The 15,051-nt window shown below is 54.1% G+C and overlaps 1 protein-coding gene across 5 annotated transcripts in view; it reads right to left on the bottom strand.

Annotated features, from left to right (window-relative positions):
- Window positions 1-712: 712 nt before the first annotated feature.
- The window catches only part of LOC120388096 (CLK4 associating serine/arginine rich protein), a 44,122-nt gene continuing 29,783 nt past the window's right edge, over window positions 713-15,051 (bottom strand). For 3 of the 5 annotated variants that reach the window (XM_039509675.1, XM_039509676.1, XM_039509677.1), the window contains 8 exons: window positions 14,518-14,697; window positions 14,185-14,224; window positions 10,043-10,103; window positions 9,892-9,950; window positions 9,423-9,469; window positions 9,260-9,342; window positions 1,634-1,658; window positions 713-949 (listed from right to left, as the gene is read on the bottom strand). In XM_039509675.1, the coding sequence (XP_039365609.1) occupies window positions 907-949; window positions 1,634-1,658; window positions 9,260-9,342; window positions 9,423-9,469; window positions 9,892-9,950; window positions 10,043-10,103; window positions 14,185-14,224; window positions 14,518-14,697 (538 nt within the window). In that variant the 3' untranslated portion in view covers window positions 713-906. Of the gene's footprint in view, window positions 950-1,633; window positions 1,659-9,259; window positions 9,343-9,422; window positions 9,470-9,891; window positions 9,951-10,038; window positions 10,104-14,180; window positions 14,225-14,517; window positions 14,698-15,051 lie in introns of those variants that run through there. The other 2 variants (XR_005590491.1, XM_039509678.1) reach the window with 2 other exon arrangements.

Genomic DNA, 15,051 nt, shown 5'->3' with positions numbered 1-15,051 from the left:
TGTATTACTGGGGCGCTTTGGCAATGTACATTGGTAAACTGTGGCTCCTTCTCAGGCTCAGGTTGGCCACCCCGGGTTAGTTAATCATGTTACAATGTTAGGATTGGTTAGGTAAATTTCAGTAAAATGATTGGTTAAGGTCTGGCTGAGACTATTACTATATAAATTAGGGGCAAACAGGAACTAAGTTGGGATATGAAAATAAGGAAAAAGGAACTTCAATTTAAGCTTGCTGGAAGTTCACCCTAATAAACATCGAATTGTTTGCACCTTCGGACTTCAGGTATTGTTGCACGCGAGAAGGACCAGGGAAGTGAGAGGGTGAAGGAATAAGCCCTCTAACACCCCAGAAGGAGCCTCCCCTCTCAGCACTCCGGACCTGCATCCCCTAAGAGCACCCACTAGCCCAGCTAGCAGAGAGGGCCCAGGGGTGGAGGGAGCTGACATTTCCTTAGAAAAGCCTCAGCCTAAGCCTCCAAGCCTTATTCCTCCCACTTCCCTGCTGTCTGCAGGGGCAGGCCACAGCTATTCCAGGGGGAAGGGCACAGCTTACAGATACTGCCCCCTAGCCCCCATTCCCTTACACTGCAGACCCACTCCCCTCCTCCCAAAGTCCAACTGCTCAGCTCCACCCCTTCCCCACCCCATGTCACAGGAAAGCTCTGCAGTTACCCTGGGTGCAGGTCCTTGCAGAGACAAAAGGGAGACTAAGTTGAGGCCTCGTCCCAGATGCCCAGTTTAAGGCTCCTGCAAGGGCTAAGGTGGATTTTTTATTATTATCCGATACTGGCATCTTAAAAACAGAACAGCAATGTACAGCTTTGCTACACAGCAGGGCTGGCGGGGCCTGCTGAGCCGATCGCACCACAAGGGGGCAGAGCCCAGTGCTGCGCTGGGACCCACGCTCTAATGGCGGTAGTGAGGGCTTCTGGACCGGGAGCGGGAACGCCTGCAAAGGGAGAAGACAGGCTGGTTAAAGCAAGGCGGGGAATGTGCAGCCGGGGCAGCCCTGGGGCAAGGAGGGCCCCCAGCTGCTCACTAGCAGCCACGTAGCACTCCCCCCCTTCCCCATAGGGGGCACTAGAGCTACATCAATCTCTCTGGTCCATGAAAAAGCCTGACAGAGGCCTCACTGTGTTTGGGTTCAGCGGGAGGGAGTCAAAGGTGACACAGGGACTGGGCCACTCTGAAACCACTGCCTGCCTCAATCAAGCAGCACCACAGTGATGGCTCCCTCCTGGGCTCAGCTCCTCTCACTTCTCCCGCCCAGGCACGACTGCTCTGCACACGGCAGCCAAGCTGTCATGGACACCGCTGGCCGAGTGCACCCGAGCCTGCCCTCAGTACAGCCAGCCCTGCCCACCCCCTGCCTCTGCATGCAGGTGAACAGCCAAGGGTGTGAGCAGGGCCAGCAGCGTGAGGCAGCGACTGGAGGGGCCCGTGGAGTGCCAGGGGCCAGCAGGGCACGCCAGGTCTATGAGGATGTAGGGACGAGGTCCTGAGTGTCGTGTGTTCCCTGTGCCCACCTGCCACAAGGCTCAGGACTGGCTGCCCTCACAGCTCCCCCATGGGCAGGGCTGGGAGCTGCAGGCGGCTGGTTACCCCATCCCAGGCGAGGGGAGACTGAACCTACCTCCTGGAGGAACCATATTCCCGACCTGCAAAGCAAAGAGCAAGGGTTACAACTTGGAGATGAAGCCTCTGCCCTGGCGGGCACGGGCTTAGGAGATACAGCTGCCCTGAGGGCACAATAGCTCGGTGGGCAGGAGAAGGATAACCTGCCTGCTCTGGAGAGTGGGACAGCCCTTTCCAGCAGCTTTAGGCTGGGGGAGGCGTCTCTCAAAACTTGTGCTGATTTATAGTGAACTAAGTGAGAAATGCAGGGGATTCAGCCCACTGCTCTGGGGAAAAGACGTACTGAACAGTACAGACCTGACCCTGCAAAGTGAACAGGCAGGTAAGTGTCCACAGCACTGCAGGCTATGGCGGCAGTTTCATTGAACACTTCTTAGTGTTTTTCGAGATGGGTTGCTCATGTTGATTCCAATTAGGTGTGTGCGCTGCGGGCACGGCCGCCAGAAAATTTTTCCCCAGCAGTATCCGTTGGGTCGGCCTGGGCACCCCCTGGGGTCGCGACTTCATGGCCCTCAATAGAGGGCCATGCTGACCCGCCACCCCCTCAGTTTCTTCTTGCCGGCTACTCCGACAGAGGGGTAGGAGGGTGCGTATTGGAATGAACATGAGCAACATCTCAAAAAACAATGGTTACGAGAAGCTTAGTAACCGTTTTTTCTTCTTGGAGTGATTGCTCATGTCAATTCCAATTAGGTGAATCCCAAGCCTAAGTTTTGGAGGCGGGGTCGGAGTTCAAAGGTTCACCGACTGAAGCGCCGCTCTACCAAAGGCTGCATTGTCTCGGGCCTCCTAGGTAACTGTAAATGCAAGGTGAAAGTGTGACCACATCGCTGCTCTGCATACTTCCTGGGTTGGAACATGTGCCAGGAACACTGCTGATGAGGCCTGTGGCGTGTGCTGTAAGCAGAGGGGCAGGTACCTTTGCCAGGCCATGGCACTCCCGTATGCATGGACGTGATCCGTGACAAGATCCTCTGAGAGAACACTGGAAGCCCATTCATTCTGTCCACTATGGCGACAAACAGTTGAATGGACTTCTGGAATGGTTTCATTCGCTCAACGTAAAATGCAAATGTCTGGCAAAACTCCAGTGAGTGAAGTTTCTGCTTCCTGATGCTTGAGTGCGGCTTAGTATCAAAAACTGGGACAAAGATGTCCTTGTTGACGTGAAACTGGGAGACAACCTTGGGAAGGAAACCCGGATGCGGCTTGAGCTGAACCTTGTCCTTATAGAACACAGTATAAGGAGGCTCTGATGTTAAGGCCACCCTCCTGGCTGATGTTATTGCTACCTGAAACGCCACCTCGTATGAGAGGTACAGCAGAGAACATGTTGCCAGCGATTCATAAGGTGGCCCCATTAGTCTGGAAAGGACCAGATTGAGGTCCCAGGCTGGGACCAGCTGTCAGAGATGCAGATATAGCCTGTCAAGACCTTTCAGGAACCGACTGACCATGGGGTTGGCAAAGACCAACTGTCCCTCTGCACCTGGATGGAAGGCAGAAATGGCAGCCAAGTGAACCTTTACTGATGACATGGACAACCCCTGTTTGAGGTGGAGCAGATAGTCCAGTATGAGGGGAATGGACACGAGCGTTGGAGACAGAGAGGGTTGCGCCGACCAGACTGAAAATTTCTTCCACTTGGCCAGGTAGGTAGCCCTCATGGAAGGTTTCCTACTGCCAAGGAGGACTTGTCTGACCAGGTCCATTGGATTCAGGTATGGAGCTTCCACATCATGAGGTGCAACGATTCAAGGTTTGGGTGCTTGAGATAGCCTGGATCCTGAGTTATCAAATCTGGGAAGAGCGGCAAGGTGACTGGGGCTTCCACGGACATTTCCAGGAGAGATATATATCAGTGTTGACAGGACCAGGCTAGAACTATCAATATGACTGGGGCCTCATCCCTCTGAACTTTGAGGAGCATCTTGTGAACGAGAGGGATGGGAGGGAACACGTACAAGAGGTGGCCCTCCCAGGAAAGGGGGAACGTGTCTGCGATGGAGCCTGGGCTGTGGTTCAGGAAGGAGCAAAACCGATGACATTTCTTGTTGCATCACGTGGCGAACCGGTCTATCTGGGGAAACCCCCACTGTTGAAAGATGGAGTTCAGAACATCCAGGCGCAAGGATCACTTGTGGCCGTGGAACAACCTGCTGAGATAGTCCACCGACTCGTTCTGTACTCCGGGGAGGTACAATGCTTCCAGCTGTATCGAATGAGCTACGCAGAAGTCCCACAGCTTCCTGGCAAAGGGGAGAGGAGCGTGCACCCCCGATTGTTTATATAAAACATGGCTGTGGTGTCATAACCGATACACATTTCCCTTCCAGATAAACTTGGAATGTCTGGCATGCTAGGCAGAGCGCTCTCAGCTCTCTTAAGTTGATGTGGAGAGTGAGCTCTGCCTGAGACCTTGTATCTTGAGGTCTCCCAGATGTGCACTCCACCCCAAGACTGATGCATCTGTCACCAACGAGAGAGATGGCAGAGGTCTGGTGAAGGGAACTCCCACACATACCACCTGTGGGTCGAACCACCACAGGAAGGAGTCAAAGGCCAGATGAAGCAGGGTGACGACCTTGTCCAGATTGTCCCTAACTGGCCAATATACCAAGGCCAGCCACGACTGGAGCGGCCGGAGTCTGAACCTGGCGTGCTGTACTACATAGGTACAAGCAGCCACGTCCCAGAAGCTTCAGGCAATTCCTTGCAGTTGTGGTAGGGAACTGCCTGAGATTTCAAATAACGTTGCCCAGGGCCTGGAACTGCGATTCCGGGAGGTATGCCCTGGCCTTCATGGAGTCCAATACCGCCCCTATGAACTCTATCTGCTGGACCGGGGACAGAGTTGACTTTTGCACATTCAGGAGAAGGCCCAGTTTGTCAAAAGCTGCTGTTATGAACCCGACTTGTGCCTCCACTTGCTCTCTGGAGCAGCCCTTGATCAGACAGTCGTTGAGGTATGGAAACACCCTGTCGCCTGTGCAGGAACGTGGCCACAACTGCCATGCACTTGGTAAACACTCAAGGCGCTGCTGAGAGGCCGAACTGGAGGACTGTGAACTGTAGTAATTGTGGTTCACCACAAACCTGTGGGACGGTGATTACAATGTGAAAGTACGCATCCTTCAAGTTGAGGGTGGCATACCAGTCCCCTGGATCCAATGAAGGGAAAATGGAGACCATGTGAAACTTGGCCGCCTTTGGCTTTTGGTATTAATACCAGGAATAGAAGCCCTTGCCCATCAGCTCCTGAGGAACCTCTTCCACTGCCACCAGCAATAAGGCAAATGCACCTCCTGTATGAGGAGTTGCTTGTGAGAAGGGTCCCTGAAGAGGGACAGGGAAGGGAGGTGGAAGTGCCAAGAATTGGAGGGAGTGTCCCCTTCCTATCATGTGGAGCCCCCAGCGGTCCGACGTAATATGGGTCCATGCAGGGTAGAAAGGGGACAATCTGTTCAAGAAGGTAAGGTGGGGTGGATCCAGTGTCCGTGCTGGTGCGCCGTCCTTGAGTGTGCCTTCAAAAGGTCGTCTTCTGGCCTGAAGACGGCTTCGACTGGCCATAGCCCTGGTGAGGGGAAGGGTGGTGCCTCTTCCTGCCATTCCTATTCCTCCACCAAGAGCCATCCTGTCTGTTCTGTGGCTGGTAGAACCATGATGGAGGTTGTGGCCTGAAATGTTTCCGCTGTGTAGTGGGGGTATGCAGGCCAAAGGACTGGAGTGTGGCCCTCGAGTCCTTCAGGCTATGGAGCCTTGCGTCTGTCTTTTCTGAAAAACAGGCCGAGCCTTCAAAGGGGAGGTCCTGGATAGTCTGCTGGACCGCGTAGGGGACACCAAAGACTTGCAGCCAGGAGTTCCTCATCCTGGCTACCCCCGTTGCATGGTGCGGGTGGCTCGGGTGATGAGCTTGCCCTCTTCAACCAGTGCAGAAAACTCTGCACTGAAGTCCTATGGCAGCAGCTCCTCAAATTTGGCCATCACTCTGCAGGTGTTGTAGCTATATCCACTAGCCTGTTGATTTGAAATGCGGCGCTGCAACCCCCACGTCGAATAGACCTTCCTGCCAAACAGGTCTAATTTCTTCACCTTCCGGTTTTTTCGTGAGGGCCTCTGATAGCCCTGGCGCTCATGCTGGTTAGCCGCGTCCCCTACCAGGGAATCTGGTGGAGGGTGCATATAAAGGTGCTCATCTCTCTTTGAGGGAACAAAGTATCTTTGCTCATTCCTTTTTGCCATGAGAGGCAGAGAGGCCGGGGTCTGCCACAAGGTCTTAGTGGCCTCACTGATAGTTTTAATAAGTGGCAGAGCAATGCAGGATGGTGATGGCTTGTCCCTCGACGGCACTGAGGGTCGAACTGGCCCTGGTGATTTGTCTCTCCTTGGAGGGGAGGACGGCGCTGTAAGCTCCAGCAGGTCCCTTGCCTCCCCTGGCATTGAGGGGAGCTGCAGCTCTCAGCTGTGGCTGGCCGGTGAGCGATGAGGGTTCGGACTTGACTGGATCCCCGCGGGGGCAGGAGTCGGCGTGACCCTGGTTGGCGAGGTGGCGTGGCCTGACGCGGGTCTCACAGCCAACTGCTTCTTGAGCATAGCTAGAAGAGAGCATCTCCTCTCCGGCCTCCCTTCTTTTGGGGCACCGGAGACTGAGATCGGTGCCTCCCTGTGTCGAGGCCTTGTGGACAGAGCCAGGGTGGTGCAGAGGGTCTCTCACAGTCCTTCCTCGGCACCAGCACACTCCGCACCGATGAGGAGGTGCTTAGGGTCGGCTCTGCCAAGCCGGGGTCCGATTGAGGGTGGAGCGCAGCCTCCATAAGGAGGATCTTGAGACACTGGTCCTAGTCTTTAAGGGTTCTGGGGCAAACCCCCCTGCAAATCTTGCAGCGCTCCTTCTGATGGCACTCCCGCAAACACTTCAGACACAAAGTGTGCGGGTTGCTCCTGGGCATAGACTTGCCACAGTCCTCGCAGGCTTTAAAACCCAGGGACTGAGGCATGCCCCGATGCCGGGAGAGCATTGGGGGTGAGGGGTACTCCCAAAATGAAACTTAGCAAAGAAACTACCTAACGATCTAACTTCCCACAACAAGTAGGATAACTATAGTCACAATTTACAAAAAGACACTGCAAGAGTGGTGGCACTTGCCAAAGCAAAGAGGTTCTGGCTAACCGTCACTGGCAGTAAGTAGGAACTTAGGGGATGGCAGGTCGGCAGGGCCCTATATTGAGCGCCATAAAGGTGCAACCCCAGGGGGCGCCCAGGCCAACCCAATGGATACCGCCAGGGAAAAATCTTCCAGCTGCCAGGCACGCACCTAATTGGAATTGACATGAGCAACACATCTCAAAGACTTTTTTTTTTTTAAATACACAGGCCAATATTTTCAGAAGTAGAAGCCTAAGGCGAGACCCTTCAGCCTATATTTAGGCATCTCAGGGTGGGATTCCCAGAAGCTCCCACGTGACTTCAGAACCGATATTAACGACACCCTGGACTTGTGTGTCTCAGCAATGATGAGCATTTTAAGAGTGACACATCTTAGCAGAAAAAATGCTATGTAAGCTCTGAAATTCTCTTAACAGTTAGCAAACGGCAGAGTCAAGCATGAGCCATCCAGTTCAGCAGTTGGAGACTAACCGGGAAGCAGCTGGCTGATAAGGAGATCAGCCAACTGCTCTGGGGAAAGGACGTACTGAATGGTACAGGCCTGACCCTGCAAGCAGGGGAGGGTAACCTGACTCTTGCAGTCCTACTAGTCAGATGGAAACAGAACAAGCTAATTACACTTTTAAACTTTCACATACAATCAGTATTTTTTATTTTTATTAATCTTGATTTAGCTCTGCCCTCTGGGGCACCTGGCATCGGCCACTGTCGGAAGACAGGATACTGCGATAGATGGACCTTTGGTCTGACCCGGTCTGGCCGTTCTTATGTTCTTAACCCCTGGCGAAAAGGGAAGCCCTGGGTACAGCCAGCTCCCACCGGGGTGCTGGCTCTCCAGGGGCACGAGCCATTAGTGAGGATGGAAGTTACCCAAATGGCACTTTTCTCCCAAAACACCACACACCACACACACACACCTGGACCCCTGAAGAAGCTGCTCTGAGGACTGCAGGAGACTGACCTCGAGCGTACTCGGAGTAGGGGGGAGGGGTCTCCCACTGGCCTCAAAAAATCACTGGCCACTTCTGAAGATTTAGGCCCTAATCTCTGGGAACCCAGCCAGTGTCCAGTGCACATGCTGAGGATGAAGTGTGACATCTGCTGGACACATGCAGCATGGAGTCACCTCCCAGCCTGGCCCACGGCCACTGCAGCACCATCACAGTGAATGCTGGAGAAAGGAGCAGCTCTCTCCCCAGTTCTGCAGACAGCCAGCTCCCAAACAGCAGCTGCTCCCTGTGATGCCGGACTCCATATGCTTTATGAACACATGTTTATGAATGTAAATATTATGCAACTGAAATATGCTTTATGCAAAAGGTCTCTCGTAAGGTATCGGTACAAAGCTTATAATCTACTGGGTGTCTTCATCCTATTTGTTTGCATGTATTATTTCTATGTCTGGAGTTAGAAGAATAAGCCATAAACTTTTATCACTGATGTAAACATATTAAGTGGAATTAAGTGGAAGCCATTAAGGGTGCTTCAGAATCAATGACCTGTAAATGGCTCTGTTTACCTGCAAACCTTCCTGTGTGCGTGTGGGCCAGCCCTGGAAGAATGGAGGCTGGGGTCTCACAGGACATGTGAACATGTCACCTGATACTAAAATCCATCTTAAATCTGGTACTTTTCCATTTAGAAGGAGGGGTGGGGACCCAGAGAGACAAAAGATTCCCGCCTTGTGCCAAAGCTATGAAAGGGGGTGGAGCAGAACAAAGAGGCCAGTCATGAGAAAACCCCTAGTTATCACCGGAGCTGGAACTAACAAGGACTGCACCAGGGGAAAGGATTAGGCCCAGACTAGGAAGGAGTCTAGTCTGTGAAAGAAGCTTATTGGAACATCTCTGAGGGTGAGATTTACCTGTAGTCAAGTTTCTTAATGTATTGGGCTTAGACTTGCATATTTTTGCTTTATTTTGCTTGGTGACTTACTTTGTTCTGTCTGTTATTACTTGAAACCACTTGAATCCTACTTTTTATACTTAATAAAATCACTTCTGTTTATTAATATACCCAGAGTAAGTGATTAATGCTTGGGGGAGCAAACAGCTGTGCATCTCTAGCAGTGATATAAAGGGCAGACAATTTATGGGTTTACCCTGTATAAGCTTTATACAGAGTAAAACGGATCCCACTGGGAGCTGGGTGTCTGGGTGCTGGAGACAAGTAACCTGCAGAGTGGTTTTCACTTAAAGCGTGCAGCTTTGGGGGTGTGGTCCAGACGCTGGGTCTGTGTTGCAGCAGGCTAGCATGTCTGGCTCAACAAGGCAGGGTTCTGGAGTCCTGAGCTGGCAGGGATAACGGGCTCAGAGATAATTTCAGCACGAGGTGACAGTCCCAAGGGGGTCTCTGTGACCGAACCCATCACACTCCCTGCCCCCCAGTCTGTGCCTGCTCCCACTCTGACAGCACAGGTGTCATTTGCCAGGGCGGTGCCAAGCAGTGGGTACTCACTGTATCGTGGGGATGGGGAGCGGCTCTGCCTGCTGTACTGCCTTTCCCATTCTTCCCGCTCCTTCTCTCGCCGCTCTCTCTCCCTGCAGAGAAACAAGAGGGCTTAGCGCTCAACCTGCAGAGAACACGCCCAGAGCACAACAGGGGAAGCAAGAGAGTTTACTTCATTCGGATCTTCCGGGCCATGGCTCGTAGCTCGTCTTCTCGCTCCTGAAAGAGAGAGGCACGGATCAGCCAACCGCCACATTGCATGCACAGGCAGCGAGGTGCCCCCAAGAGGCAGCTGCTACACATTCATTCTGTGGGCAGAGCCCTTCAAAGCTCAGCTGAGGCACAGCCTCCCAAGCTCAGTGTGAACCCCAAAACACACACACTCCCCTCAGCACAGCAATGCTCCCCTGACTTCACTCCCCACCCCTGCCTATTGTGCCCCTGGACCACCGCTATGGATGCTACCTCTGCTCTCGGGTAACACATCCATGAGCGCTCTTAACCAGGCAGAGGGGTCTGCAGGGAGAGGCCATTCCAAATGGCCAGACACTCCACCCAGGGGTGTGAAATGGGAGTAGTGGCGCAGCCCAGTGGTTAGAGGCAGAGACTGACCCATGTCAAAGTGCAGCTGGGTCACGTACCTGCCTTTCATGTTCCTGTTGCATCATCTTCTCTTGTGCTGCCTTTTTGTCAGCTTTAACTGAGAGAGACAGAGAGAGAGATTTTAAGCAGCTGCGACAAGGCCAGGCCGGAGCGGCAAGTGAACTGCATGATGAAACCAGTCCTGCTTACACTGCCTGTTGAGAGCCTTCTGCATTCGCAACTTCAGCTTCTCCTGCGGAGTCAGCTTTGGCTACAAGGGAAGTTAAACAGAGACGTGTTAAGGGGAGGCGCAGGGACATCGGCACTGCCAGACAGGATCAGATCCGGAGGCACTCTTGCCGAGGAGGGCATCTCCTACACCAGATGCCTCAGAGGAAGAGACAGGAAACCCTGCACCAGACAGACGGAGGAGCAACCTGCCCTGGCAGGTCTCATCCTGATCCTTGACACCTAGAGACTGGGTTAGACCCTGAAGAAGGAGATTCTCCCCCCACTTCCAATGTTCTGTGTTGCGTTGACTAGAGTAACTCGGGATATTCTTGTCAGCCACAGAAACGGACAGTCCCTCATTGCATCTTGCCAAGTTTTTGACCACAGCAATATCCTGTGTCAATGAGTTCCTTCTGAATAAAATATGAGAGTCAGTCTGTGGATGTCTTCATCAGTTTGGAATTTTCACCTTCTAATTTCATGGAATGTTCCCTTCTAGTGCTGTGAGGCAGGGAAATGCTCCCAATCTCCCTTCTCGACCAGTCAGTAATTCACAGACTTTCTCCTGTCGCTTCTTATTCCCCTCCTCTAGAGGAATGTCTACCCTACAGCCAGGAGGTGAGATTGTAGACATCCTCGAGCTAGCTTTGACTGAACTTGATCCAAGCTAGCTTGAGTAAGAATGGCATTGAAGTCACAGCGGAAGGGGTGGAGGCATAGGCCAGCTGCTCCTAGGGACCAAGGTAGCTAGATCAAATCTACCTCAGGCCTATCTACACATGCTGCAATCCCACTTCCAACTGCAGTGTAGACATACCCTAAGGGAATAAAGCCAAATCTTTTCCCTCCCTCCAGCCAAGAGTTTTGACCATTGTTACAGATTTGTAGATTCCAAGGCCAGAAGGGACCAGTGCGTATAACCCAGGCCAGGGAACGGCCCAAAAATAATTCCTAGGGCAGAGCTTTTGGAAACCCATCCAATCTTGATTTAAAAGTTGCCAGTGATGGAGAATCCACCATGACTGCTAGTAAGTTGTTCCAATGGATAATGACTCTCACAGTTCCCATCTGAATTTGTTTAGCTTCAATGTCCAGCCATCGGACCATATTAGGCCTTTCGCCGCTAGATGGAAGAGCCAGTTATTAAATATTTGTTCCCCACACAGGTACTTGTAGACTGATCAAGTCTCCCCTCTCCTCTGAACCTCCTGTTCTAGGGTGTCCTGTGTGAGATGGGGTGACCAGCACTGCACACAGTCTGCACCCGTTAATCTCTATCCCATCCTTTGCACCCTAGCCCCTGGTTTGTTCTCCTGGCTGCAGCGGTGCACTGAAGAGGGCTCTCCTTGGCGCTGCCTGCAATGGTGCCCGGGTCCCTGGCCTGACTGGACACTGCATTTACATCACTCCAAGGTGGGTGAGGACAATGTACTTTCCTGCCTTTTTCTGGGAGCACTCTCAGGCTGCGTGCCAAGCTGGGCCTCTCAGCTCTGGGGAGCGGCCCTGTGGACAGGCAGCCAGAAACAAGAGGCTTCACTGGTGAGAATATGCAACTCAACTTAGGCCAGCAGGGACCCACTCATAGGCACCCAGGGGCACCCAAAGGAGGGGCCACCCTCCAGTTGGTTCTAGCATAGATGGGAGCTGGGCAGAGGCTGCTGCTCCTCTAACAGCCACAGGAAGGGCTTGGGGACTGGAGGAACTCAGCCCAGCCAGCCACGTCTGTTCATGCAGCCGGGAGGAGACCAGCAATACTCCAGGGGCTTGCCAGAGTGTGCAGCTTTCAAGGGAAACCCTGGAGCTCATGGCCAGCTAGCAGCCTTGGTGCCACAGTTTGGGCTCCCTGGAGCGAAGGAAACCAAGCCCTGGAGCACTCCCCTGATTTAACACCCTCCAACCCCACCTGGAAATTCAGTCTGCCCAGCATGTGACCTGGGCAACTTTAACGTGCCTTAAGTTACAGGTTACAGACAGGTTAGCCCTCCGGCACTCAGGATGCCACTGCCACAACAGTGCACCCAGGCTTTGAATCTTCCCCCCACCCCCAATCTGCCAGTGGCATGGGACCACTGCAGTCCTTCAGGGCAGGGCCCTGGAAGCGCTCCCGTGGCAAGCCAGATCAACCCACAGTGGGGCAGCTGGATACTAGACTCCTGCTACGTTACTGCTATGCTCAGCCTAGCGCTCTCCTGACCATTGGCACCAAGAGTTAGCACAGGTAGGATCAGAGAGAACCCGTGCAGCAGCTCCACGTCTCTGGGGACAGCACTGATCTCTCGCAGGGATTCTAGCCAAGGAAGAATGAGTCTAACACCTGCAGTGCTGGGGAGCCCTGGCCTCCCTAGCCCAGCTCCATTCACGGAGGGCCAGGCTGGCCAGGGCTTCACCTCCATTAGCCCACTGGCGGAAGTGCAGAAGCTCGTCCCCAAGACTTACTCTCCGAATGCGAGAAGTTAGTCCACCAAGACTGAGCGTGTGGATTGCTGCTGTTGGCTGTCAGTCATATTGATTGACATTTCCCCAGTGCTTTAGCAAATTTGATCGATTAGCCCAGCGTATTAAGCAGACAAGAAAACATGTTTGACAATTGCCTTGGGACTAGAACCAGCTCCCCACATTCAAATCATACCAAGAAGGTGCCTAGCCTATATACACCCCTCGCTCGCTCCTTTCTGACAGACAGCCTGAGCCCTAAGCGTCACACAAAGGCTCCCCATGGTGGTGATGGCTTGGAGATGACCTGCAGAGCAGCAGGCAGAGGGATGCCAGGGTAACCCCAAGGGCACGCCCTCCCTTGCTCTGCAGAGGATCCCACTGCGCACCCCCACACAGGCACCTTGCTTCCCTAGAGGCCCGGCCTTGGGATCTAGACCATCAGGAGTTCATTGGGTGCCACCCCTTCCCAGACACATGGAGGGAAGCCAACACCCTGCTGCCCATTCCTGGAGAACCGGTGCGCACCTGGATCCCAGGTAGGAATGCAGTGAGCCTGCTTCCCCTTCCTCTTCGGGATCTCAAGGACACAAGGGTCAACAGAACACAGAGCCTCTCTGCATTGCGGGCTGACTTGGCCATGAAATGGCCTTGCAGAGTACAGCAGGGCCCCCTGCTTCCAATCCAGCACCTCTCCCTCCATGTCTGGAACTCCTTCCTAGGGGCTCCATCTGGAGTCAGGGCCATGCAGGCTGGGAGGGCCATGCCTAACCCTGGGTCAAGCCGCTCCAACCTACCGCCCAGGAACGGGCAGCAGGACGCAGAATGGCCCGGAGTCCGAAAGCACCAGGAGGTTTGTTCCAGGAACCGAACAACTGGGAAGGGGAGGTGTGTCCTGGCCCCAGCCCCCTTGGCAGCTCAAAGCACCTTCTCCCCTCAATGAGTCTCCCAAAGCTCCATTGGCAGCACTTTGTTTACTGCTTTGTGCACCTGCACCCAGGCAGGCAGCGGGAGCACAGTCACAAGGCACTCGCTGCAGAGCAGCCCAAGCCCCAGACCAGCAGGGTCTGGAGAGCGCAGCTGGCAAGGGAGGGGTGGGTGTGAAGCCGCCAGGGGGACTGAGGCACCAGGCTGGTTTTCAGGGACAGCAATAATCCCAAACCTTGGCACCCTTGCATTCTAGCTTAGTCAGTGCAATAGAGGACACAGGTTCATCCGCTTACAGGGGTCACTGAAGGTAGGGGATCAGGGTTAGCCCCCTTACAGGCCAGCCCCGCCCCCCACACTATGGACTGGCTACTACCCAGCGGACCAGGGTCTTTGTGGAGCCAGGAGAAGGGAAGGTGTCTTCTGTTCCCAGGAATTCAGCGAAAGGGACAGTGACCCGAAAGCCTGTTAACAGACTGCTCTGTTAACCCCCTCGCCCGGAGGCAGGGTTGTTGGCACTTGCCTATGACGGCTGCCATCCATTCTCAGTTCTAAGGAGTTACTGGGCTTGGCAGGCCTGCACCTTGAGGAGAGGGCTCAGGATTTGCAGCCCAGGGATAGGGAACTTGAGTTTCAAACGCAGTCAAGGAGCCCTTCATTCAGACAAGTCCCTGCACCTCCTCACTCCCGTGAACTACGGGGTCCCTTAGTTTGTTCTGCAGTGATGTGAATTAAACAGGTGAGGTTAAATTCTTACTGACTTTGGCAGCTCCTGTCTCTTTACCACCAGCAGTGTCAGCCCTAGAGGGGGAAAAGAGCTGTGATCAGAAGCACTGTGGAGCAGATGGGACGCCATGTCCTTGTCTGGGAGAGTGAGAGGCCCAGCACTAACCTCCCCCCTCAGACACGGGCAGACCAGGCAGCTCACACAGAGCTCGGCATTGTCTCCTTCCCGTACCCACACTGCCGGGTGCCAGCGCTCCCCAGGGCAGGGGCAGGAGAAGCCCCTTCTGCTGCAGGGCTCAAGGCCAAACACAGCATGCAGAAGGGAGGCCAGGGGAAGAGCTAGAACAGGGTGGGCTCCACTCACTCACTTTTTCAGTTTCTCCCCGATGGCTGGGGAAGCTGCAGGCCTCAGCAGTTTCTCTCTTGCTGGAGAAGCTGATCTGCTGCGGCTTCGTGAATCGCTGTGACTCCTGCTGCTCCGACTGCTACTCCAGTGTCTCCCCGCTCGGCCGCTCCGGCGATAGCGCTCCCCGGACCGGGAATGGCTCCTAAAGTGCAAAGGACATAGCCAAGGAATGCAGGCTACCCTCCCCCACACATGCCCTGGAAGTGGAGCAGTAGCATGGCATTAGGGTTGCCAATCCCACAGCTGCGGATAACTGCGGGAAGTGACGCTGTCTACCATAGCCGCATCCAGAGGGTCAGTGGCCTCCAGCCAGGGCTGCAGCGGTTCCTCGAGGTACAGAGAAGGGAGGAGGAACCCAGGGTGTAAAGCTGCCATATCACCCCCACCCAGCCTGTTCCTACCTCTGCCAGAGGCGCCTTCCTGCAGGCTGCAGCAGCGCGGGACCCCATTGAACAAGCCATGCTTGGAAATTCCTGCAATCCCCCACTCGGCTCAC

Source organism: Mauremys reevesii, linkage group 22 (assembly GCF_016161935.1).
Source record: "Mauremys reevesii isolate NIE-2019 linkage group 22, ASM1616193v1, whole genome shotgun sequence".
NCBI classification, from domain to species: domain Eukaryota; kingdom Metazoa; phylum Chordata; order Testudines; family Geoemydidae; genus Mauremys; species Mauremys reevesii.
This window is presented reverse-complemented; position numbering and strand designations above follow the sequence as displayed.